Source organism: Amphiura filiformis, chromosome 1 (genome assembly GCF_039555335.1).
Source record: "Amphiura filiformis chromosome 1, Afil_fr2py, whole genome shotgun sequence".
Lineage (NCBI taxonomy): Eukaryota > Metazoa > Echinodermata > Ophiuroidea > Amphilepidida > Amphiuridae > Amphiura > Amphiura filiformis.
The window spans coordinates 68,049,713-68,074,709 of record NC_092628.1 but is presented as its reverse complement, the minus strand read 5'-3'; the positions used below and the strand labels follow the sequence as shown (position 1 = coordinate 68,074,709).

The following is a 24,997-nucleotide window of genomic DNA, read 5'->3' as shown; positions in this document are numbered from 1 at the left end:
TTGTCAATTGGGTTACCCACCAGAGGAACACTATTTAGTCCCAATGATTGACTACCTAACATGGTTCATCAAACAGGTTACAATGGCTGATTGAACTGAATTTACTAAATTAATGTTTCCAACACTGAAACATGTTAACAGTACATGCTACAATACGAATACAACACAATATACATAAAAATACAACTGAATGGTAAATCTACGACAAGATACAATTAAAGTTTGTAAAGAAAAAAAAGGGTACCATGGGAAGGGGTGCAGAAAAGTGTCTTTAAATTCTAGCACAATATCAAAGTTGTAAATGCTTAGGAATCTGTCATATCTCATTGGATTTTCTGTTATCTGGCCTTTGAAGCAAGCTCCTAATTATACATGCTCCAAGTAAGATTTGTAGGACAAAACAATAAAGTAGACAGGCTTCTCGACAGGAGTTCACAATAAGTTAGTGTCTTAGCGATTACGCTGTCAGTTGCCACAGTACCGGTGCAGTCAGTCACTTTGCGAGTGGTCAAGCCTTCGTCAGATGTAGCTCTGACTTCATAACCACTCTCCACCATAACCACTGGCTGCCTGAGGAAATCAGAGCCATGTCTGACGAAAGCTTGACCTCTCAAATAGTGACTGGCTGCACTGGTACTGTGACAACAGACAGCGTATTTGTTAAAACACCGTAACTTAGGACAAAACAATCATGAATTTAAAAGCAGCATCTCTAAAACTAAAGTTCATTTGGGTTTGGTATATTTTTGTGTCCAAACTGATCCAAATGCTTCTTGCATCAAATTTGTCTTTGCCAGTGTATTTGATCAACTTTTATATTGGTTCACTGCCATGTGTATGGATAGGTCATAACTACATCAATGCTGGCTTTCTTATGAGGATCTTCCAAGTTAATAACTGACAGGCCACCATTTTTAAGAGGAAACTGACTTTGTAATGTAGGCTACAACAGAACATGCAAAATGTATGGAAGACATGCATTACTGGAAAATGTAAAAAGTATCAATATTCACACAAACATCTGGTGAGCTATCAATCAAACAAACAAACAAATAAAAACACTGCATACTACAAGCTTTGTGTAATGGATTTATTAACAGGCTGTGACGAGTGTTTGTGCAAGATGATGTAGTTCAGAAACTAGAAATAGACTTACAAGGATGAAAGCAAATATATAATTGAATTGGCAAAAAATAGATGATGAACTTTGACATCGAGACATAGAGACAATGATAAACAGGCAGAGGTATATAAAGAGAGCTGTTACTGTCACCCATCATAGTGATACATGTAGCTTTAGGAAAAACAGCTAAGACATGGGTATACAAGACGGGCAAATGTTTTTTTCTACAAGTAAAGCGCTTCATTTCTCAATGTTCAAATGTCATAATTTCTCAGAATTGATTATAATATTTAGTAAGGTCTGCATTATTAAATGAAAATCTGAACTTGTTTCCTACGTGCTGTCTACATCTTGGATTTTGGAGCAATTTTATCATTTATTAATCATATTTATATTCAAGATATCCGAGAGGGAAAATTAGTGTTTCATGCAAAAATATATGAAACAAAATAATCTGTTCTTTTCTGTAACAGAGGATAAGAGAATTTATATTGCAACTGATACAACCATAAATATGTAAGATTTGTTTTTACATATGTATAAAATTACGCGAATCATTTATAACAGTATTAACTTAAAGTTATTACAAAATATGCTTTCCTGTTCTTGAAAATGTTTAATTACAAGTGAAATGACAAAATACTAAAATATGCAGGCATACATGCAGGCTAGCAAATAAACATGAATGTGTGCATGGAACATGCAATCTGGGGTTTCCTTACATGTTTTAGAACTCAGTGCTGTGTTGTTTAATGTCTGGAAAAAGAAATGGAGTATTAGACAAAAAAGGTATAGGGATAAGCCAGCATGATTAACAGAGCCAGATTCCTCATCTTTACGAGACCACAAACCAGTGGCGTGCGCAGCACATTGAAAGTGGGGGGAGGGGGCAGGTTGTTCAGATCCCCTGAATGGAGTCTGATTAGGAGTGCAAGGTGCGAGTGTATGACTGATTTCCCCCGATTTCTCCTGAATAACCAACAAAAGTGGGGGTCCTGTGCTCCCCTGCCCCCACCCTGTCCCCCTCTTTGCGCACGCCACTGCCACAAACCAAGTTGTTGACCACTGTAGACTTCTGGGTTATCTAAATATTTGTAATTCTAGTTGTTACAAGTTAACACTACAAAGCACATTTGGGATGGATTTTCATATTATCCCTAGCTGACATGGACATCTTGATATAGTCTGTCCTAAGACTGGTCTAGAAATACTATACCCTAATGTGAATTATTTGCCAATTGCCACATTGCTATGTGCTACTTTGTCCTTTTGCCATTTGGTCCAGTCCATGCAACTAGTAGGACCTGTAATTATTCTCTTAGATTCCCCTGCCATATCACCATTTAACACAAGAGAATAGGGAAACTACTCCCACACTCCCAGTGCAGTTCTCCTGGGTTATGATGATGTCCTTTCATTTGTTTTCCAGGTATAGGATGTGAATAAGTGGAACTCAAGTCTTGTATCATAAGCCTAATTTGGTTTACAGTAATTTGACATGATTTAGTGTAGGGTTAAGATTAGGATAACGTAAAAATTAAAATCTAGATTAAGGATAGGGTAAGCATTAGAGTAGGGCTGATGTAAAAAAAACACACATTGACATGAGACACAGCTACTAGCCTCTAGAAATAACATTTCCTTTGATTATAAAACAGAATAGCCTGGTAAAACTATGTCATATCAATAATGTTTCCATGACAATTCATACGTACATGTTACCGTACTAACTCTATAGGCCTACAGTCCTTTGGCGAAGAATATAGGAAACAGTCTTATTATATAAAGAAATCATGACAATCTAATTTGGGGGATTGAAATTCCTGGGTGCAGTTGACTTGAAATCAAGGATTAGAAAAAGAATCTGGCTGTGTCAAGGTTACAAATAAGAAAGAATAACACTGAAACAAGATCATAAGAAATAAACAAAGTTTGGACAGGCAAGAAAGTATCCGTATTCGACTCGTGCATTTGCATGCATTGTGTGTTTTTGTTTGTGTACAGGGGAGGCAGAGGACAAGAGAAGGGCAACATATATTTACATGTATGTCTATACCACAGATTTACAGAAGTTAATGACATATGTTTTGCCTGCTGACAGCAATTTGAATTTGGGATATCATACTTAATCATTTTAATACTCATTATTATGCCAGGTTAAATTTCACAAGTTAGAGCCTCAGGAATAACAAAACAGGAAAATTATGAATAGGAAGCATGTGTTTCACTTGACCAATCTAACAACAATACAAATGTGTTTCACATCAACCTGTGTAATCTAAAAGTTGTTCAATGTGAGTGAAGAAAATGGCAACTGGGTCTCCATTCTTTTCTTTAAATCTGTGGCCCATACACATCTATGCTAATCTAATTTCCATTTAAATAAACACTATTTCATAAGTCTTGTTTTTCCAGGATTGTCTTGTGTCATTAGAGGAAGCTTCATACAGGGTTACAAAACTCAAAATCTTGAGGGCAGGCTTCAAACCTGTTTACAAGCTACCATAGTTTAAATCCCTTCCCAATCATTTGCAAAACTGAAGCCTTTGTAATTGGTCATGGCTGTAACTTGAGTATGCCATGGATGAAATATTTGCAGTGCTGCAAATCAATGCATTAATTTGATAGGGCCGGAATATACAAAATAATGGAGCTTCATATTCCTGTTGCTTTTTTTAAAAAGAAAAAAAAAAAAAAAATATAACCAGTAAAATGGTTACACCTTGTTAGAAGTGAGACTCTGAACACTACAATTTCAGAATTAAGTAATGCATCAATATATGCCATGGTAGACAAACAATTGTCATCTAGAAATAGCAGACAATATCAATCAATGTGTCAGCAGAGTCTGTATCCTGGCTTCATATTCATTCTCATTGAATTATGGGAAGGGATGAAAATATCTGTTGCTAAGGCAACATGATTAACCCACCACAGGCTGCGTAATCAGGTTTAAAAGCCATTCCATCAACAGCACAAAAACCTACACTAAAACAACTAAAATTTGTCCAAAATATAACAAAAAATATCAAGAATATCCCAAAACTAGATGCCAACCTCTCTCTTGACCTTTGACCTAATCCACAAAGACATCATCATCGTCCATGTCAAAGGATTTTTCTGTCATTTGGCTCAGCAGAGAGAAATCTTGTTGAGTATTAGAGGCATTAGCGGAGTTTGAAAGCTTAGAATTCTGGCTAAGTCCAGTAAAGCGTGGGGATGGTTGCAAAGGTCTACGACTTTCTATTGCAGGTAGTACAAAATGTTTGCTTCGACTGTCCAAAACGGATGCATGGGTACAGATAGCAGTGGAAGAAATGCAAAAAAGAATTAGATCAAAATGAGAAACTGCCACCATTATGAAGATACAAATGTTATGACAAGATGATGTCAATGATTCAAAGGCTCGCTTAACCTTCGCTTCCCAAAATCTAACAATTTTGATTAAAAGATTTGGACAAACAACATAGGTCTATATAAAATATTCATAAATTTTGACAACATTCTTTTGTACATTTGTCCAACTTGTACATTTATAAGCAATGTAACATCAAGTCAATGATAAACAAAGGAAATACATTATACATATTTATGTGCACTTTTTCAACCGTAACCACACATAGATGAGGTGAGAGCATGTTTATTACAGTTTTGTCAGAGAAGAACGGCACTTGTTTATATTGAGAGCGTAAACACGGAAGTGGGGTTCTGATTGGCTGAATCGATCATCTGACAATCATAGCAACAGACCGATAATCTGATTGACCGATCATGCTCATTAACAAGGTACTCACATCAATCTGAGCAAGGAGGAACTGCCGTTCTTCTCTGAAACCCAGTGTAACAAAGGTAAGCGAGTGGTCTATCGAGATGTTTGAGGAAACAGCATATGGTTATATCACTGTTCAATAACCGTATTGCCTTTTTACTGATTCAGTGCAAGCTCTAAAAGCACCGGTTCTCAACAAAACTGAATGTGTAAGCATACTGACACACAAAGAACAATGACAACTGCTGATGATGTTTTGGCATGATGACATATCACCTCATCTTAAGTTTTTCTCAAATATTAATGTGAACTTTAATTTGAAAATCCTGCCATCAAATCATGTCATCTTGTTATAATTGAATATCAAGTGTTAAAAGGAGAAATGTGAATGAAAATGGCAAGCTGTAATATGATCATGCTACTTTTCTTTCAAATTTGAGTAATAGGTTGAGAGAAATTTGAAAACTGATAACTGAAAAAAAAAACCTGAATCGAATAGTAAAATACCCTACAAACAGGACCTGAGGTCTGATAATGGAAGAGCTGCACTTGCCTTAGAAAGAGTGCAAACTTATTTCTGTTACTCCTTAAAGCAATATTGTTACATTTGCTGAGGAAACTCTCAAATTGTTTCAAAATTCTGATTTCTACACAGTTGCAATTTACTTTAATGAACTAAAATATCCTGCAAAAATCAAGGCCTTGGGTGTTGCGAGACTTTTGATAAAACCATGGAACAAGATATAATTCATGAGATCGAAATAATAGTCAAACTTCCATGGATGACATGTCTTGTTGGGCATGCAAGTCTTTGGGATGTTCATAACACATTGTGTCAATCAACTTCATTAATGATCAATGCATGATACACACAGTGACGATATAGGCACTGGAATGAAGCAGCAATTTTCTCTCATTTAGTGATAAATTTTTTCTTTTAAAATGTGTTCTGCAATATCTGTAATGCTATTCTGAAAATCCTCTTTTCACAATTACAATATTTAGCTTATTCATTTTCTTGTAAAATCATTTAGAGAATAAACGACAGGAATTTTTGTTTTTACTATCCTCTACTGTGTGTGATAGACAACAGGCAAGTCCAATATTTTTGAGTAGTGGATGCCGGCATCCACTACGCTGGACGCTGTTGATACATCCTAAATAGCATAAAAACACATTATAAACATCATTCACAGTTGGGGGGTGGGGGGTGGGTCTACACTCAGCAGTAATAGAATCAATGGTAAAGCCTATAAAACTAAAAAAAATGTGTATCACATAGTGTGTATTTCTGTTCGTGTTTGCCTGTAATTACACATTACGGGCAGGGGACGGGTGGGGTGTTTGTGTGTTTATGTGTCTAGGGACAAATATGACACAGATTCTTGTTTGTAAATCACCTTGTAGTAGTGCCAGTTGTTGAACTATTGCCTGATTCAGGATGACTATTCACCAACCCATCTCCTACTTGACCATCCTCCATTGGAGTCTCTTCTAGATCTCTCTTCTGCAGTGGTTTCTCACTAGAGGAATGGTCCCCATCTACTGAGGGTGTTGGTGTCGTAGATGGTGTTTTCCTTCTTGGAGCAGTTTTCCTGGTTGGTGTTGTAGGTTTGTCTTGCTGAACCTGTAACATGAGTGGCCACACAATTCACAGATATCCAATAAAACAAATTGATATAAGTACTTCCAATTTGTATATTTGTTGTGTTTTTTACAATCAACAGTAAAGCCTATCAAACTAAAACAAGTGTGTATCACATAGTGTCTATTTATATTTGTGTTTGCCTGTAATTACACATTTCAGAGGGGTGGGGACGGGTGGGGTGTTTGTGTGTTTATGTGTCTGGGGACAAATATGACACAGATTCTTGTTTCTAATGATGGTGGTTGGCCACCAATATCAAGCTATATTGCTTCAATGTTTTTGTTGTAAAACACATAACCAAAATAATCCTCTCAATGAAATGTGCCCTTACATAAATTAAGATAGAACAAATATATTTATGCTTTTGGGGTGTGTAGGGGTACGGGGTGTGTATGTGATGGGGGATGCTCATGTCTGTGCATTAATGTGCATTAATGTACTAACTCACCTGCATATGATATTTGTAGGTATTCTCTGTGCTTTCCAGTGCTCCTGATGAAAGATTCAGTGCTCTGCCTTTAATCTGGGCTTCTTTAGGTGGTGGGGAATACCAACTCCATAATGAACCTACAATAGGAATCTGTCTCAAGACACCCTGTTGAGATGTAAAACAATGCCACACAAGTAGAGTTTAAGTAAAATGCAATATTTTTTGATTATTTAAGGTAGATAAAAGTCATGCAAGAGGCCAAAGCACCCATCTCCTTTTCCTTGGCATTTGGGCCAGACTCTCCAGTGTAATTTAGTTCTGGGAGGCTTGCCACTCCTCCCGCACATGGTCCGACCAACAACCTCATTGTCATCAATATTTAGGTTTTGACCCTGTGAAATCTTGGAGCTTAAGGATGTTTTGTTCTGATTTTGTTAGCCAAAATGTATTGAAAGTGGGTTAACCACCTTATTAACACAGTATTCTATGGTTACTTCAAAATAAATGCACCTTTTTGGTAAATTCACTACAATTAACACAATTTACACCCACAAACCAGCAGAAACTGTGCACATTGTAAAATACAACACAAGTAGGTAAGTCAAATATAATTGACAATCCCAATATTTTCCATTGGAAAGCTGTATGACAGATTGCAAAGCAATTTTATACATAACCTACCTCTTCTATGAGTTTGTTTTCATTCTCCTTTTCCAGTTCCTTCTGAGCTTCTTCAATACCTTTTAGAACCAAATCAGTCATGGTCTCCAAGAACTGCAAATTGCAACAATTGGTAACAACAGGTTAATTGCATGACTACACAAAGTATAACATTGCAGGCAAAAAATAAGATGTCAAATATTTTGAAGATAAAAAAAACTTTTTCTGGAATTTCCAAAATTAGGGTCGGTATTCATTTATATAGTAAACCCCCAAAAAAAATGTTACAATTTTTCAGATTAGGATCGGTCGGATGAGGACAATCAATAATTTATTTTGCCTCATGTCAGTCTAGGGATGGGCATTGTGATTCTCAACTCACCTTGGATGAATCCTCCAATTCTTTGCCTGTTACCCATATCAAATCCACTACCTCATCCAAATCAGTACCAGGGTTCACCATACCAACACCAACAGCGACAGTTTCAGCTTCCGTTGGTACTGCAAAGTACAAGGCCCCAGTTTCTCCAGCTTGAAGTCTTTGCACCAGTTCTCCATTCAGCTTGATTAATTCTTTCTTATTTTGCTCTTCATTTTTATTACTTGATACATATTCAGGAACAAATCTACAGAAAAGAAAAAGTCAAGTAGCATAGTCAGTTCAATATTCTTCTATATTATTCACAATACTAAATAACTTCAATGACTTTTATATGGTTTAAATTTTATATGGTGAACAATTATGTTACCATCAGAAGGCACTATGCAAACAAAATAATTACCATATTTTGAAAGTCAAACTGAACATTTTTCATGCAAAACAATGTTGTAGTTCAAGAAAACAGAAATAATATCCATAGAACAAATATGATGCAGCTATTGCAACTTGTATTTGCTGTGATTGCTCATGCTAACAGTGCGTTGAAAGGGGTGATCTTTAAAAATAGATGCAAGTTAGACATAACAGGAGTGCTAAGTACTTCTTCTTCTTCTTCTTAGGTTGAATATGCTACATATTCTCCTTTGTAACTAGATGAACACAACTAATTATTACTTACTGCACAACCCCTAGTCCACCATGAGATTGGATGTCAACATAGATCAGATTCTCACGACACTCAACAGCCTCTTGAAATCCTGGTCTCTGCTCATTGCTGTAGTTTAATACAGTCTGAAAAAAAGGCAATATCAGTTAAGCATCTGTCTCTTTATAAGCTTGTATCTTGGATGTCGCAAAAAGTGTTATACTGGTGTGTATTGAGGAACAGCAACGCAAAATATTAAAACAAGTTGCAGGATTACATAATGAATTTTAGAAGATCCTGGTGAATCATGGGTGTCAAAGATAACCCTAAATGGGATCAAATATTGTGAAAATGGCTCTTATATAAGAGGCCTACCCTTTCCGATACTTTAAGCACAATTGTATAGATTTACAGCAAATCTGAAGGCCCTGTTAGGTGGTTTTAGTAAACAGCTGTTATTTTTGATATCCTATAAAAGTCTTCCTTTTTACCTGCAATTTTGAAAATGATCTAGTGATTTTAATACTTTTAGTGAAATAATTATGTAAATAAATCTATATTTCTCCAAACACTTACAAGAAGTTGTTTCAGGCATTCTACAAAGTTGTCTATGTCATCTGCAGAGGTGCCATTATCTGTGGATCAAGAACATAATCACATAAACTTATATGATGCTTACAAAAATATTAATCAAATTAATACCAACTTCATTATTTCATGAAAAATGATTATAACCAGTTTGAAAAGGTACCAGAAAATCAGTATGTCTGTTTTACATTTGCTGTCAAACTCAATTTCAATTTTGGAAGCCAATTTCATTAATCAGTAAAGATATGCCAATTATGTATGTCCCAATCCAATCAACCAATGAGGATTCTTGAGCAGTACACCCAACCAGCAAAAAAAATTAAAAAGAGTTTTGATGGTGACTTTGAAATATTACAGAATAGTTAGAAACCATGACACTTACATGGAGCACTCTGCATTGGGCTGAATCGTAAACACACACCATCAGTTTCCAAGTCAACAACATCAATACCAACATCAGGTATCCTCTTATTTAACTCTGTTCCAAGCTAAAAGACAATGTTATATATTCAATATGTTAAAATAAAATATTTAGCATATTAGATTGAATCTCCCCCCCCCCCCTTCCTTCTATCATCAGTTTTCTACTTCTTTTCATCTCTTTCTTCCTCTCTCCCATTCACCCTTTCTCTCCTTTTACAACCCTGGTAAAGAACATACTTTTAAGATATAACTCTCAAATTTGGAGATATATACTTTTTGGCTCCATGTATGACAATCCAGTAAGAGTAGATTTCCCAAAGAAGTATGTACATGAGTATATGGAGTTTTAAATCTCTTTTACATTATTTGGAATCAATATGACACACAACACTTCTGAAGTAGAACCAAGTTATATTACTGTATGAAAGTTACAATATATAATGTATAAAATAGCTACCTACCCATGTATTGAAGGCATTGACTATGGGTTTTGGTAATGCTAATGTATGGTTGCTGGTGTCATCTGATGAGTCATTAGCATAAGGTGCTTTGTCTAATCCAGGTCCATGAGGATCTTCATATCTGAATACTACCACTGGTGAGACTACATCAACTTGTGACTGTCAACAGAACAATGACAAATTAAGTAGTCAATTAGGGAAGATGTTAGAAAAATACACAAAGTGCATAAAAATGTCTAATTGCACTCTGTTTACTATGTGCTGTGTTTTTGAATGTATGCCTGTCACATACACTCCACTAATTTTCATCAGGTGCATATTATTTGCCCCTTCCGACACATTTCAAGTTTAACAATATCAAAAATATCAAATGTAAGTTTTTTCTTGGTCAAGTATTGTACTGCCCAGACCTACCCTAGTTAAATTTGCAATAAATTTGAAATTGTATATAAAACTGACATTTTTACATCCAAAGAAAAACTCTTTAATGATTAAACAGGTTAAGGCTATGTATAAACCTGAAACTAGTCCAGATTGAAAGAGGATTCATAAATTCTGTATACATTATCAACATACGAAAAAAATCTTGTCTACAAATATGTCAGTATTTTCACTGTATGATTACTTACCAAGACTTGAATGACTTTACGCACAACATCAGTCAAGGATCCCTCATACTGTATTGTCTGTTGTTTCTTCTCTTGTTTTTCCTGCAATTATAATTAAAATATAACAGAATGATTGGTATTGGTCTTCTCTGAAGTGAGTTAAACTTAATGGCTAGTCAAAACAGGTGACTGCCAAAAGTCAAAGCACCTTTCTGTAGAAACTACCTGGAGTAGACATATCCTTTGCTAAAGAATTGAGACTACAGTGTGTGAAAGGCCACCACACATGCTCCTCACCACTGCATATTCTCAATACTACATTACGCAAACACAATGCAATTACACATGCTTACGGTGAACCATCAAATTTGCAAAACATGTTTAATTGCATAAGAACAATGCAAACAATAATGCAGCAAAAACAACTTGATTTACAGTAACTCAAAGAAATTCAAATAGGAGACCCAAGAATCTGCCATGTTTGCATGTTGCCATGTTTGTGTGTTGCTGATGAAAAAGAAATAGCATACTTTGGATTAGTGTGTGCCTGCTTGGGATTATGTGTGCAATATATGTTGGTGATAATTCACCTGAAGTGACATGAGCACACACCTCTAGCACTCCTGACATAACACCCTGGTTATCCTTCATTCTTATTCAATGGGTGCGTCTTGTAAAGAATTCACGTAATTTGATCGGTTTTCTGGTGTATAATATCTCACAATAGTTGATAGTGATATTAGTCAGGGCGCGCGCCGCCACGCAACGGCGGCACGCTTGTTGCTCCTCAATGATCACGCGATAATGCGTTCGCGTAATACACATGGGAGAACTAAGAACGCGTTTCGGCGGCTTAGATGTTCGTGATGGTTTCGTTCATTTAAAACAACGGGGATGTCCTCACATCATTCCATAAACCATTTAACAACAAATCAGGGACTTTCCTGCTTCAAGAGCGCACACCCTAGGCCTAGTCATTCCACATATAACCATCGCAACCAGGATCAGCTCCCCGAGTTTCGTACAGGTTACAACAAGACAAATTAGCAGTAAGTTCCTTGTCCATGGGAATTTCAAGCTAACTCAATTTTCCACGAGAGCATACTATGACACGATATTGGATAGGCAAAAGACAAAATCCTATCTTTTATTCTCTAAATGTTGGGCCTCTACTGATAAATGTAAGTGGTGCACTACATATGACAATATGATGGTTGGCATACAGAATTCTTAATGCGGCTCTCTTATTCTAACCTCTTATTATTAAATTATTCTTGATTTTAAGTTACCAAGCAAAATTTGAATGCAGAAATAATTCAAAATGAAAGTAAACTCTGGGATGAGATCAATTGTTCTTGGAAAAATACCAGTCCTATAGAATTGGTATTTTATCTATACAAACAGAAACGTCCATCAGCACACACAAATGATAACAAGGTAATAAACATGCTTTGCATTTGAAAACAAAATCAACTTAACTGTTGCTGACAAACAATCTCAATCTTGACAAGGCAAAAACATGCATATTCCATAGTCCACATATTTCAATTATAGGTTTACTGATACACTTGAGAGTATGAATCAAGGCTTGAATGGGCAAGTTGTCAAACAGCTGTTATTTGCCCAAATGACCAGTAGTAAATTTAAATACTGTAAGCAAAGTCTCAGCTCAACTCATTACAAATGGTCCTACACAGCAAACAGTGTTAAAATATCTGGGCAAGTTGGAATACTGATAGGCAAATTGTGTACTATAATTTCAAGATATGAAGCCATATACAAAGGCAAATTATGCCACAGATTCTTGTAATGACAATGTGCTTGCTATTCATCAACATGATAACCAAATGTGTATTATTTTTAAGCATGGTGAATCCAAGATCAATCTAAACATTATGGTGTTTAATCTTTTATCCCTTTGAAAGAAATATGCGACATTTGAAACACTTACATGTAAATATGGGGAATCCTTTGAAATATGTGGAACATGAAAACAAAATAAACATTTCTCAAAAACAAAATCAACATTTCTCCACGATGCGGTACAATTGCATCCATCTTACCTTGCCTAAGCATGATTGAGCATTATAAACCTAGGAATAATTTGCAAGTCAAAAACACTCATTGTAATCTACTTCCAAAGTCAGTGTAATAAAATGAAAGGTTTAATTAGTGGCCTATGCTTTTCATTCTCAAATTGATGAGATATAAGTAATCCTACTGAAGTGACATTAATTATTGAAATTAATACTTGTTACAGAAACTGCCTTCCAGGGCCTATTTCATAGTGTTTGTGATTTTTATTTATGAGGGTAAAAGACTCCGCTTTTAGCCTTATTGTACCCCTGAGCCCCACATGGGCCTCTAAATGTGTCTATTACCTCACACTCATTTGCACATGACACTTTGTAGGATATTTCAGTTAGGTTAGTCCATGGGTGAGAGCAAAGTTGATAATGCGTCTTTTAGACCTTCAGACCATGTATGAAAGGAACAAATTATCTATCATATATACTTACAGCTATATTGATGGCACCAATTGAATGGAGTCTTTGAGACATGTGTTGACTCTGTAATAAAACAAAAAAAAAAACAAGAAAAATTTGATTTACGATACAAACTTTATATGCAATCTGTTATTTCCGTGCACTTAGCAAGCACACAATAACTCTCTTTTGAATGACGAAAAACATTAATGTGACCTAAGTAAAGGAGGCTGATGGGTTTGTAGTACCCATATGGCCATAATTTCTCAGACAGCAGCATGTATTTATCTGTATGAGCTTTTCTGTGTGTATTAGTACAGATATTTCATCTCTTATGTACATATGATATTAACACAATATTATTTATAATATTCCTGACAATTTAATTAGTTGAAATGTGCATAGGATTTGAATCACTGTTTCATAATTAGATATCAAAAATTTGAACCATCTGCTTGTTTACCATGTGAGCATTATGTCTGAATATGCCATTCTTAGTCAGTGGGAGTGGTCTAGTTCGTAGACACATTTCTGATTGGACAATCGCATGATTTCGGTGCCGTCTATCAGGCCGTAGACGACCCCACGTCATCATGCGTCTTGATAATTCGTAACATCGCGTGTAGAGGTGCGGCGTATGTATCGCGCTGGATGCGTGAGACTAGTGCGGAATACGCGCACGCGCTAGCAATACGCGCAACAGAATACGTGAAGTTGTAAACAAGTTTCGTTCATTTTATAACGAGGGGAGTTTTTATGACGGTAACTTAGTTTTTGCTTAAAAAATTTGTTTACAGTTATTAAAATAATATTTAACTGACTAAGAATGAGAATAACGATAGTAATTTTTTATTTTGCCTATCCTCTACCTATGATGGCGACAGGCAGGTCCAATATTTTTTATCGTAGTGGATACCGGCTGCGCCGGCATCCACTACTCAAAATATTGGACCTGCCTGGCGTCTATCACACGGTACCGGATAGGCAAAATAAAAATTACTATCGTTTATTCTCTAAGTAGATATAATTAGCTTCAGTTGTTTCAATGTATCTTGATTTCTGTTTACAATAACAGGTCAGTCTGTTGGTTAGTTGGCCAGGCTAAATGAGTGATTGATACCTACCAAGTCTGCAGCATGTTTGAGTTTCTGTACAATACCATCATATCCTAGATGTTGTAAACTAAGCCAAAGCGGTAGGCAACATAATCTCTCTTGTATCTGTGATGAACATAGTCCGGCTGCTAAACTCTGTGGGATATAGAGAAAGGGAAAAAAGATCAATATCAATCACAATTTGATACATATTGTAGCAAGTTACTGCCAGCACAGTTTTCTCTAATCTTAATCAGGTTGATGCAGAAATACGAAGGTGAGAATTTGTAAGTTTTTAAATCTTCAGGATTTTAAAAATATTACCACCTATTCGTATATTTTCTCTTTTTTAATTATAGGTTAATAAATGCATATCCTTGTTGAAAGTGAAATTGTACAAAATATTGCACACGTACTGAGATGTTGATGCGTCTAATGCACTAGCCCCGAAGGGGGAGTGCATTAGACGCATCAACATCTCAGTACAAGTGCATTATTTTGTACAATTTCTCGAGCAACAATTGTAAGCATTTATTAACCTATTTCATACACGACTAAAAAATCCTGTGATTTTTGCCATTTTTATAACAAAATTGTCACTAAAAATGCTGGGGAATGCAAACAAATTATAAGTGCATCCACCCGCAAGAAAAATTAAAGCGTCCGAAAGCACTGCACGTACTACGCGGAGTGCGCGCCCGTGTAGTTATACAATATTTATGCACGGCTAGTAATTTACTAACGCTTGCTCCGATTGGTTCTCACTATCTAGGAGTGTATGAATGCTAGTTAACTCACCATAGCTGGGTCTGCAGTCTTGTAGAGTGTCTGATCACCAGTAAGTCAAGGAACATTATATTCAATATCAGAATGGATGATTATTCCTGTGAATTTGACAAACTTATTTACTAAACTTCAACTTAAAAGCATTTACACACACAAGTTCAAAACAACAAACATACACTCACCCTCTAACATATAAATTTTTGCACACACCGATACACAAACATGCACATCTATGACTATGTGTCATTCAAAAACTTACATCCATACCCCCATCCATCCCACACCTACATACATGCTCCCTTCACATTCCCCCAGTCACACCCCATCCACTCCACCCCTACACACATGCTCCCTTCACATTCACACTCATGGTATCACACATTATAAAAGATACAACAGCAGGTGTCCCAGGTAATCCAAGCCATACTCCAGGGCTTATAGTCATACTATTCACACGTTTAGCTGCCTGCAAAACAAACAAACAACAAAAACACAAACCTAATTCATTTATGAATTACAAAGATGATATATATTTTGTCAACAAATACTCATAAATTTAATACAATATGATTTGACTTAGAAGTTATACATTTACTAGTAAAGTTTGAGATGGATATTCATACATTAATACAGCAGCAGTAAAAGCTGACAAGCTGTCTCAATTACACATCATCCTTGTATTAATCACATCTAACACACAACCTGATCAGTCTAATTGTATAATGAACACTGTGTACTTACCAATATTGATGATGGCACTGTACTAAGTGCTAATGTGGATAAATTGTGCCTGAAAATGGGAAAAACACATCAACATTAATAATATCATTACTTTACAGCTTATATTCAGATCACCAAGTGAAAGAGTGATATAGGTCCAAGTGACTTTGCGATCACCTTGTTTTACTCAAGCTGGAATCAACTGAGGAAAACACATAATTCAACTAGTAGCATCAGTGCATATGTGATACATGACTCCTCAAGTTTTTCTTTTCCAACAATGCATTAGCTTCACCATTAGTTGGAGCTAATATCTGTGTGCCCAGATAGAGGTAATGTGTGTCTACATTAGTTACTACCAGAGGAGGATTTATTGAGTTAGTTAACTCTTCAGAGGAGTTCAAAACAAGTTCATGACTCACCAACCATAAGAGTTAATAAGGAGTTAATTACTCACCCTTCTGCATGGAGCCACACCCCATAGTCATCACATATAGCCCTGAGTCTATTGATATTATCTGTGTGTCCTGCTAGAGGTGTACCTGCATTAGCTACTACCAATAGAGGTGTTTTAGAAGACCCTTCATCATCTTTGATTAGCCTTTCTAGTGTAGCAATATCCTGTGTTTAAAAATTGTTAAAGTGACAACAAAATATCAATGAATCATTTGGGTATGGGGTATTGAAAGTTGATCCAAATAACATGTGACCAAACTGAGTAAGGTAAGCATGTTGCTCATAGGGGTCGATGATAGTGTGTGTGTTAGCGAAACCAAAAATAATGCAAATAGTGCAAGCGTACACAGACGACATTTTACATGTAAGCCCCGGCAAGTTGAGCACTTTGTGTACGCTCAAATGAGGAATGTCGTAAGGTCCGATACATGAATCTTGAATCTTTACTCAAAGTAAGATACATGAATAGATGAATCTTAACTCAAAGTAAGTTAATATAATTACACTTACAGTTGGTGAAATTCAAATTTACATCTTGAACTTTTGATCATTGATGACTTTTGACTTTCAGATTTCCTACCTCTTCTCAAAAATTGAAACCCAGCTATACTTACCATTGTGTGTTGAGAACCAAACATTGTATTACAGGGGACGGTACATAAACTGGAACCCAGCTATACTTACCATTGTGTGTTGAGAACCAAACATTGTATTACAGGGGACGGTACATAAACTGGACAGAGGAAGACCCAACTGTGAAAAGAACATTTAAAACAAGTTCATTAATATTCATACCCTGTAAATATCAAAGTTCAGGCATCAAATCTTTGACTATTTGTGACCTCACTTAACTTTTGCTCATATCCGACAAGTAACTCATGTCCTTGTACATTAAGTCACCTTCTGTGTGTAATGATCTACAAGTACAAATATTTTAAATATTTACAAAATATATACATGTATTAAAGTAATATTCAGATTTCCTTTTACAAATTAAGCGTACTGCTAGCCGTCCAGCGCAGTATTATTTTGCACAAGGTCCAATGCACGCAGCGCTTGGCGTCGGCAGATATCTGTGATGGTTATGCTGTCAAAGGAAATCTGAATATTACTTTATCAGTATATCGCTAACCTACCTGTGTACAAACAAACTGTCCCAGACCGGGTCTTGATGCGGCACTGATATATATAATAGGTGGCTTGGTATAGAGTGCATTGAAACCTTCTGTTGCAAACTTTTCATATTTAGCGTTGAGAGCCAATCGGCATACTCTGACTAGACCTTCCCTGTCATCGTTATGATAATATGCTGAGGAGTCATCAAATCTTTAGAAGAAACAATAGAGAGAAATAAGTTAGCTATCAAGATATGCTGGCTCTGTTTCATTGCATCCACAGGTGGACAATAACTTCAGCACATTGCCTCTAATGATGCAGCCACTTCTATTGAGCTTTTCTGCCACACAACCAAATTATGAACAGGAAAATTGGTTTACAAGTCTATAAATCTCAACTTGCTGCAAATGGGAAAGTTTATAAACCACTTTAGTTACTTCTAAACTAATAGCGCACAAGTAAAATAATAAAACTATAGACGCATCCAACTAGCCAAGTGATGATCAGGATTAAGTCGGCCATAGCTGGGGGCCCGCCAAACTAGCTTTGTTTGTTTGGATTGCGATCCAAGACGCCCACTATCGCGAACGCATCGGAGCGTGTAGCACTTGCACCGCGTCACAGGAGCAGTAAACGCTGCACGCCTATGATGCTGGCATTGCGTAAAATGGATGGAAGCCCCCGGCTATGGCCACCAGTGAGGTGTAGGAATGTGTCAAGTCGTATTTGTGTATACCTTAACTTTAAACAAAATCTCACCAACCAATCATATTCTACCTTATCTACATATATATCTTCACATATTCTCAAGAAATTTATCAAAATGTCTTTTCAAAGCTTTTCACAGCAATGGTTTTGCCCTATTCATATTGTGTATCTATATTGCAAACTTATCAAAATACTGCTTCAATTTCAATTGTTGTTATGTGTACACTGTTTTCTAAGATTTATATTGTATAGCACTTGTAAATATGATTTTGTATGAAGGCCTGTTTGGAAAGCAGTAGTTGCTGTATGCATTTATACCCTCAGTAAAGATAAATTTTAAATAAATAAAAGGTGGTTGAGGACAAGCAAACAGTATTGTATTCTTATTTGTATGTATTTATTTTTGTTAGCCTGAGATTGGATCTGATAATTTCCCAATTCATAAGAAATGCATACTTTCATGAGACCTATGACCCAGAAAGAGTTCCTTTACCATTCATTCATTCAACTAACATTACCATATATTTGTAGCAACAATATACATAGCTTCACCAATAATCAAATATTCAATAGTAAAATTGTACAAATATTGACTGGTGGGGAGCCAGGCAGCATGAATAAACACAAGGTCAGATTTCTATCAATTAGGTTTGCTAATAGGGTGGAATCGTGAGTAGAATTTGATGATATGAACACAGGAATGAATTAAACTCTTAAATATAGCAAACAAAACTTACCACTTATGTCACTTTACATGTAAATAGTTTTAATGTTAAATAATTCAGGTCCCTGAATATTTTTTTTAAATTGAGGTAACTTCATTATCCTCCTGAACATTGATGCATGTATTTATTCGTATTTTTCATTTTCCTACATGTATGTACTACTACTGTATAACAGGTTATTTTCACAGGATGAATTTTTTGAGGTTTTAACGGCTCTGAACATTTTTGGTTTTTATTTTATTCACAATTTCAAACATCTACTCAATTGAAACCTATGGGTTTAATCATTTCCGCTGACTTTAACCTTGAACCTCAAAAGACGTAAAAATTAAACCTCTGCAAAATAAATCCTATTAATTATACAGTACTTTGAAAATGTGAACATAAATGATGACTGAAAATGTCAAAAAGTGCAAAAGTGAAAATTAATAACGCACAAAAATGTCAGAATTTAGGTGTGTCTCCTTTATTGCTTTCTGTTAATATTATTCAATCAAAACCTTCACGGAGCATCACTACAGTTGCAAGCTTTCTTCAGGTCAATACCTCCGCTGGATTGATCATGTGATAGCTGTACAATCATTCAATGTTGATTATTACTTCTGGATGAGTGACAATGTGTATAACATACTTGCTTGTGATTATTTGGATGAATCTGCTTGGATTTGATTCAAGAATTATTGAAACTTGTGACTTGAGCTACATATATCAATTGTGAGATGTGAGATAAATCAACCCTTACAAATTGGGTGTGATTTTGGCATGGAATTTGTAGTTACCGGAATATTCTTGACATCCATAAAGTTGTGTCTGAGATAATTCTAGTTGTGAGTTTACGGAGATGTGATGGTCCTAGTGTTGTACAGTACGCTGCTACACTCTGGCCCAACATAGAAACGTGTGATGCTTTGCTTAAATTCTTGGGAGGAATAGCCCTGTAAACACAAAAAATAATTATCATTAGACATTACACAATAATACCACCATGTGGCATCCAAAGAGAGTAGACAAGGAGAATGTGGAATCTGCCGTAGTTGCATGTTGCTGCTCATGGAGGGGAGGGACGTCATTGCCTGGCAGTATGTGTGTGCATCATCACAGTTTCCATTGTTTTTTGCCTGGCAGTATGCATGCACATCATATTTTGTTCAGGGTATGTGCTTTTAAAACTCCCGCCACATCACAATAAGGCTATTGAACAATGTAGTGGTTGTATGCAGTTCGCTCAAGCACATCAATATACCAGTCCCTTGCCTTTGTTGATAAACATTGACATCTCATCTATATAATGCATTATATCCATAATGTGTGTCGAGTGCTGCACATGCATGCAAACCTCAGTAACACGCATGCTTTAAGATTCCAATCATTATTCATTTGGGTCTCAAACCAAAAATTCCAGAGGTGTACTATTTTGGCCCCATGTCTAGAATTCCCATATGGGAGATTTCCCATAACTTTGTAATTTTTAAGATGTCTGAGAAGAACCATCAATTTAGAAATTGTCAGTGTGACATCATTTTCTCCCATCCACATTTGCACTCATGACAATAAAGGGAAATGCAACCTGTTGATTTAGCATCTTTTACCCAAGAAATACCAAGTAAAAATCAAGTTTGAAACAATATACCAAGAATTTACAAAGTTGGAAACAAGGCAAGGCATTCAAGACAACCATAACCACATATTTTAATAAGAATGAAATTGAAGCATCACAAAGTTCATTTTTGTCTTTAAATTTGTTTTGCAATAACATTATTGAAATTTGCTAACTACATGTAGGTGGGGAGCTTTTAGTTTTATAACAAGCTATTACGGAGTTTCTGTCCTTTAACAAACTAACAAGTAAAATAAATAAATAAATAAATAAATAAATAAACACTTGGAAAAAGATGACTATCTTCGTGCAGAGTGCTCGATGCATTAAAGCAGAGCTAATAATACAAGTTCTACTCGTATATAAATAAATTAATTAATTAATTAATTAATTAATTAATTAATAAATTAATAAATTAATAAATTAATAAATTAATAAATTAATAAATTAATAAATTAATAAATTAATAAATTAATAAATAAATTAATTAATTAATTAATTATTCATAAATACACACACAAACAAATAGACATGCAACTGTATTCAAATCGTTATCAAATACATAGATATAAGAAGATTTGTATGATGGTTAAGAGTCCTTTTCAACTGTTTGGAAGTTTGGAAGATAGATGCCCAATCTAAGATGTATTATTCCATCCCAATTGGAAATCCCCATGCTTAACTTTTATTCATAGCTATTTTACTTAGTCTTACCCCAATGCTAATAACTCGCCTTCTTTTTCACTGGAAATAAACATGTACATTTACACATCAATAGGAATAAAGTATAACTAGGAGGGGCGGCCATATATTACTGTCAAAACTATCACCAAAAAGAGCAGAGAAACTATGCCTGTAAAAGCAGTATTCAGACATTTGGCTCTCAACAATCTGCCAGATTGGCAGAGTGCTGGACTTGCATTCCAGTAGTGAGGGGTTGTTATTCACTTATACAATTAAAAAAAAACCATTTGTATATTTATTTATAAATTTGTAATCTTTACCTAGTCAATCAATAAATTTTCCATTAAATAAAAGTCTATCCAACTGCATAATGCTTTTAATTCAGGATTGCTGTTTAGGTGTGATATGACAAAAATAGATGATTTGTAATACTTCCATGGATTAATATTGACCTTCTGAGAAATAAAGCAAATTTCTATTTTAGCATCCACAAATTTCTAATTGACTCTATATCCAACAGCAGGTAGGGTGTGTCCATTCAGATATGCTCTCTGATGCCAATAACGTTCCACCACTCATTGTGCATATGCAACCTAATGGCCACAGGGGTAGCAATGCGTACATGAGTGCTACTAATATTCATCTATCTTTTACCGTGTGCAATACAAAGGTGAATATTACATTTAGATAGATAAAGTAAATACAAGTAAAAACTTTCAATGGTATTTGTTGTCTACTACTTCAATTCCAGTCAAATACAGCACTACTTTTTGGGATTAAAAAATATTTATATCCTGTTTTGCCAAATCAAGTAGCCCAATCTATACATGTCACATTTTAATATCTGGCCAATTTTTGGAAATAAGGGCCATAAACAGTGTTTTATGGTGTTTTTGGTATGCTTTGAGAAGCTTAAACACAAGTACAAATTTTAAGATCAGTTTAGCAAACACATGTTCTGTTCTATTTTACAATTATTAATTAAAAATTAACATAAAGTACTATACTCAAGATTCCAATGGAGTATTTTCAATTGAATTTTGTGACTGCAATGGTAAGAAACCATGTAAAAATAAATGTTTTTAACCTTTTTCCAAGGCCAAATATTAAATAGGATAATACTTTTTTAAATTCCAAAAAATTAGCACTGTATTTTTCTGGAATCAGGAGCACCGGTAAACATAAGTTTGCACTGGACAAATTTAAGCATTTAGCCAGAGCATTCTAGAAAATGCTTGGAAAGTTTCAATGCTAAAATGATATCATTTGATATGACAAGCGATAGCAAATACATAAACTGTTACTACTAATCAGTTAATCACTTTAATACTCTTAAGCGCGCTTCAGACTCTGAGTATTGTACGTACAATATTGTATGTACAATATGTACGTTATTTAATCTATTGCCATTCTATTTCCAGTAATGTTTAAGTTCTAACGAATGTTTGATGACGAAAAATCGATAATCTGTTACATACAATATCTAGCAGAAATATATTATCGATTTTACGTCATCAAACATTCGTTTGAACTTAAAAACATTACTGGAAATAGAATGGCAATAGATTAAATAACGTACATATTGTACATACAATATTGTACGTACAATAAAAAGTCTGTATACTGCTTTATGCACTATTTAAGATGAGTGACTTACTTGGGAAGGTCTTGACTCTCTGGATCACCATGGATGATCAACGCCTCTAAATTGTTCACAACTTCTTCCAGTTTCTTGCCACTGTAATGAAACAAAACAATTTATTGACATGGGTAACTTATAATATTATAGTAGTTTTAGAAATAATCTAATATAATGGCTCCTAGTCAATAGTACAGCGTTTCCCAATCAAAATAACCAGGTGCAACAAAATAATATGTTCAACTGTTTTCATTTAGGTAATGTGTACTTGTGTATATTGGGACACTGTGGGGTCAGGAACAATTAGCTATATTTCTACTTTATAACTCATTTTTAAAAGTAGAGTCAATCAGTTCACAAGTTCCTCCTGATGTGTTTTGAAATAAATCCGAAAGTGTTTTATGAAATTTAAAAACAATTTATTTCAATATTGGTAGCCTAATGTTTCACACCTAGTCCAATTTACAATACCATACACTTTAATAGGTCCATTCAATACAAAGCATGTAGAATCAGTAAGTCAGGCCTACTGCATTGAAAGTGAAACTATTACATATTTTCTTACATATAATGAACCATTGTGTCTGAATGCAATAATGTGTCTTTGTAGATTAAACCAGTTGTGTCAAACAAAATGTGCTACCAATCCTACATCTACACCCTCTCTGCACCCCCCCCTGCGACTATTTCACACATCACATTTAAAAGTATAACAACACTATGGTATTGAAAAGGCACAAAATATCCCCAAGTCTTACAAAATAAAGCTTCAATCCCACTTTGATACTTCTTGTTTCAAACCTGCTGATATTACAAATTGAATTGCCTTCATGGCTAGCAGCAATTATCTACGTAGTGCACTTTTATGACTATTATTTTATTTTGTACTGCAATCAGTAGTATATACATTCAGTGCCACATAATCATGAGTACATGTACTATAGATTCCTATACACTGCATCTGCACATGTTCCTAAATTACAAGCTGCCGACTGATGAAGCTTTCTGATGTTATAAGGGGAGCATTTATAACAGACAATATAAATACGGTCCTTAATTTGTAACAAAAATGCACTCTTATTTTCAAGTACCGTACTACTGGTTTTTTTTAACAAAACTAAAAACTATCTAAGTTAAAAAAACGAGGAAGGAGTTTGAACATAATGAAATACAATGTAACTAAGAACTTGTAAAACATAACAAAAGGACACAAGGTTGAAAACATGAATATTGTATGTGTCTGTGGGTTTATGTTGTTAAACATAAGCATATGAGGACACACACATTTGAAATCTCTGTACAACAGTGGACACACAGGAACCGTGGACAACCATGGTTTCTAAATGGTATATTTAAATGCAAAACGCTATATAAAAGTGATATAGCTAATGACTGCAGTTGCCAGAAAAGGTGGAGTCTGCAGTTGAACACTTCCACAGTAAGGCGGAAAAAAGTGAAACATGCATGTCCAGTTGTCCACAGTTGATTATTAAAAACTCTTGCATCATGTTCTTCGCATACTCACTTGCAGGTGGTTGCACGTAGGTGGGGGTGTGTGTTTTTTATGTAAGTGTTAGGTTAAGCTGTATGAGTGTGGATTTTAGTGCATTATGTTCATGTGTGTGCAGACATTAAAACATGTACCTAGAGGGAGGGTACAATTAGTAGGGTAAGAGTAGTGATGAAATGCAGGAAACACACAGGGCAACTCAACACTGATATGAACTTGGATTTTTAAAAAGAAACATTCAGTGACTTGTTGGATATTTAAGTTAATTTTTTATTACTTCCGTGGTCCGGGTATGTGCTGGTGAATTGCGATCACGTAGAAGTGACAAGGTCGCCTACTACGCGCCGCGCCGACGACCAATGGGTCATCCGGCTTGTTGTCAAGTGCGTTGATCAGCCAATCAGTGTGATTGTTTATTTCTTCTGTGTGTACGCTCGTCTACGCTTGGCGCACAGCTTGGTCCACGGAAGTAATAAAAAATTAACTTTAAGGGTTAAAAGTTATGAACTTTTGAATGTGTGCTTTCCTATTACAAAGGGTTTTAGGGTCAAGAAAATGACTGATTTACTTGCTCAAATGGCAAAAATAAAGTCAGTACTTGTTTAGGGTATAGGAAATTGCCCTTGTCTCACTTGTTTAGGGAGTGTATTTTCAGACCTCGCAAATACTTGTTTAGGATGCCTTTTCAGACATTTTCGGATATGCATAATATTATTTGTTAATGACTAGAGCTAAATAAAA

General features: G+C 35.3%; 1 protein-coding gene across 9 annotated transcripts in view; it reads right to left on the bottom strand.

Annotated features, from left to right (window-relative positions):
• LOC140151775 (putative pyridoxal-dependent decarboxylase domain-containing protein 2) overlaps window positions 1-24,997 on the bottom strand; it is a 40,812-nt gene that overhangs the window by 3,056 nt on the left and 12,759 nt on the right. For 2 of the 9 annotated variants that reach the window (XM_072174156.1, XM_072174162.1), the window contains exons 4-24: window positions 22,765-22,845; window positions 19,606-19,761; window positions 17,414-17,603; window positions 16,962-17,030; window positions 16,279-16,442; window positions 15,843-15,891; window positions 15,496-15,567; window positions 15,114-15,143; window positions 14,346-14,471; window positions 13,255-13,305; window positions 12,799-12,828; window positions 10,757-10,837; window positions 10,128-10,286; window positions 9,626-9,731; window positions 9,232-9,290; window positions 8,689-8,801; window positions 8,013-8,256; window positions 7,652-7,744; window positions 6,989-7,135; window positions 6,293-6,519; window positions 1,846-1,879 (exon numbers count right to left, since the gene is read on the bottom strand). In XM_072174156.1, the coding sequence (XP_072030257.1) occupies window positions 1,873-1,879; window positions 6,293-6,519; window positions 6,989-7,135; window positions 7,652-7,744; window positions 8,013-8,256; window positions 8,689-8,801; window positions 9,232-9,290; window positions 9,626-9,731; window positions 10,128-10,286; window positions 10,757-10,837; window positions 12,799-12,828; window positions 13,255-13,305; window positions 14,346-14,471; window positions 15,114-15,143; window positions 15,496-15,567; window positions 15,843-15,891; window positions 16,279-16,442; window positions 16,962-17,030; window positions 17,414-17,603; window positions 19,606-19,761; window positions 22,765-22,845 (2,254 nt within the window). In that variant the 3' untranslated portion in view covers window positions 1,846-1,872. Of the gene's footprint in view, window positions 1-1,845; window positions 1,880-3,898; window positions 4,399-6,292; window positions 6,520-6,988; window positions 7,136-7,651; window positions 7,745-8,012; window positions 8,257-8,688; window positions 8,802-9,231; window positions 9,291-9,625; window positions 9,732-10,127; window positions 10,287-10,756; window positions 10,838-12,798; window positions 12,829-13,254; window positions 13,306-14,345; window positions 14,472-15,113; window positions 15,144-15,495; window positions 15,568-15,842; window positions 15,892-16,278; window positions 16,443-16,961; window positions 17,031-17,413; window positions 17,604-19,605; window positions 19,762-22,764; window positions 22,846-24,997 lie in introns of those variants that run through there. The other 7 variants (XM_072174129.1, XM_072174136.1, XM_072174115.1 and 4 more) reach the window with 6 other exon arrangements.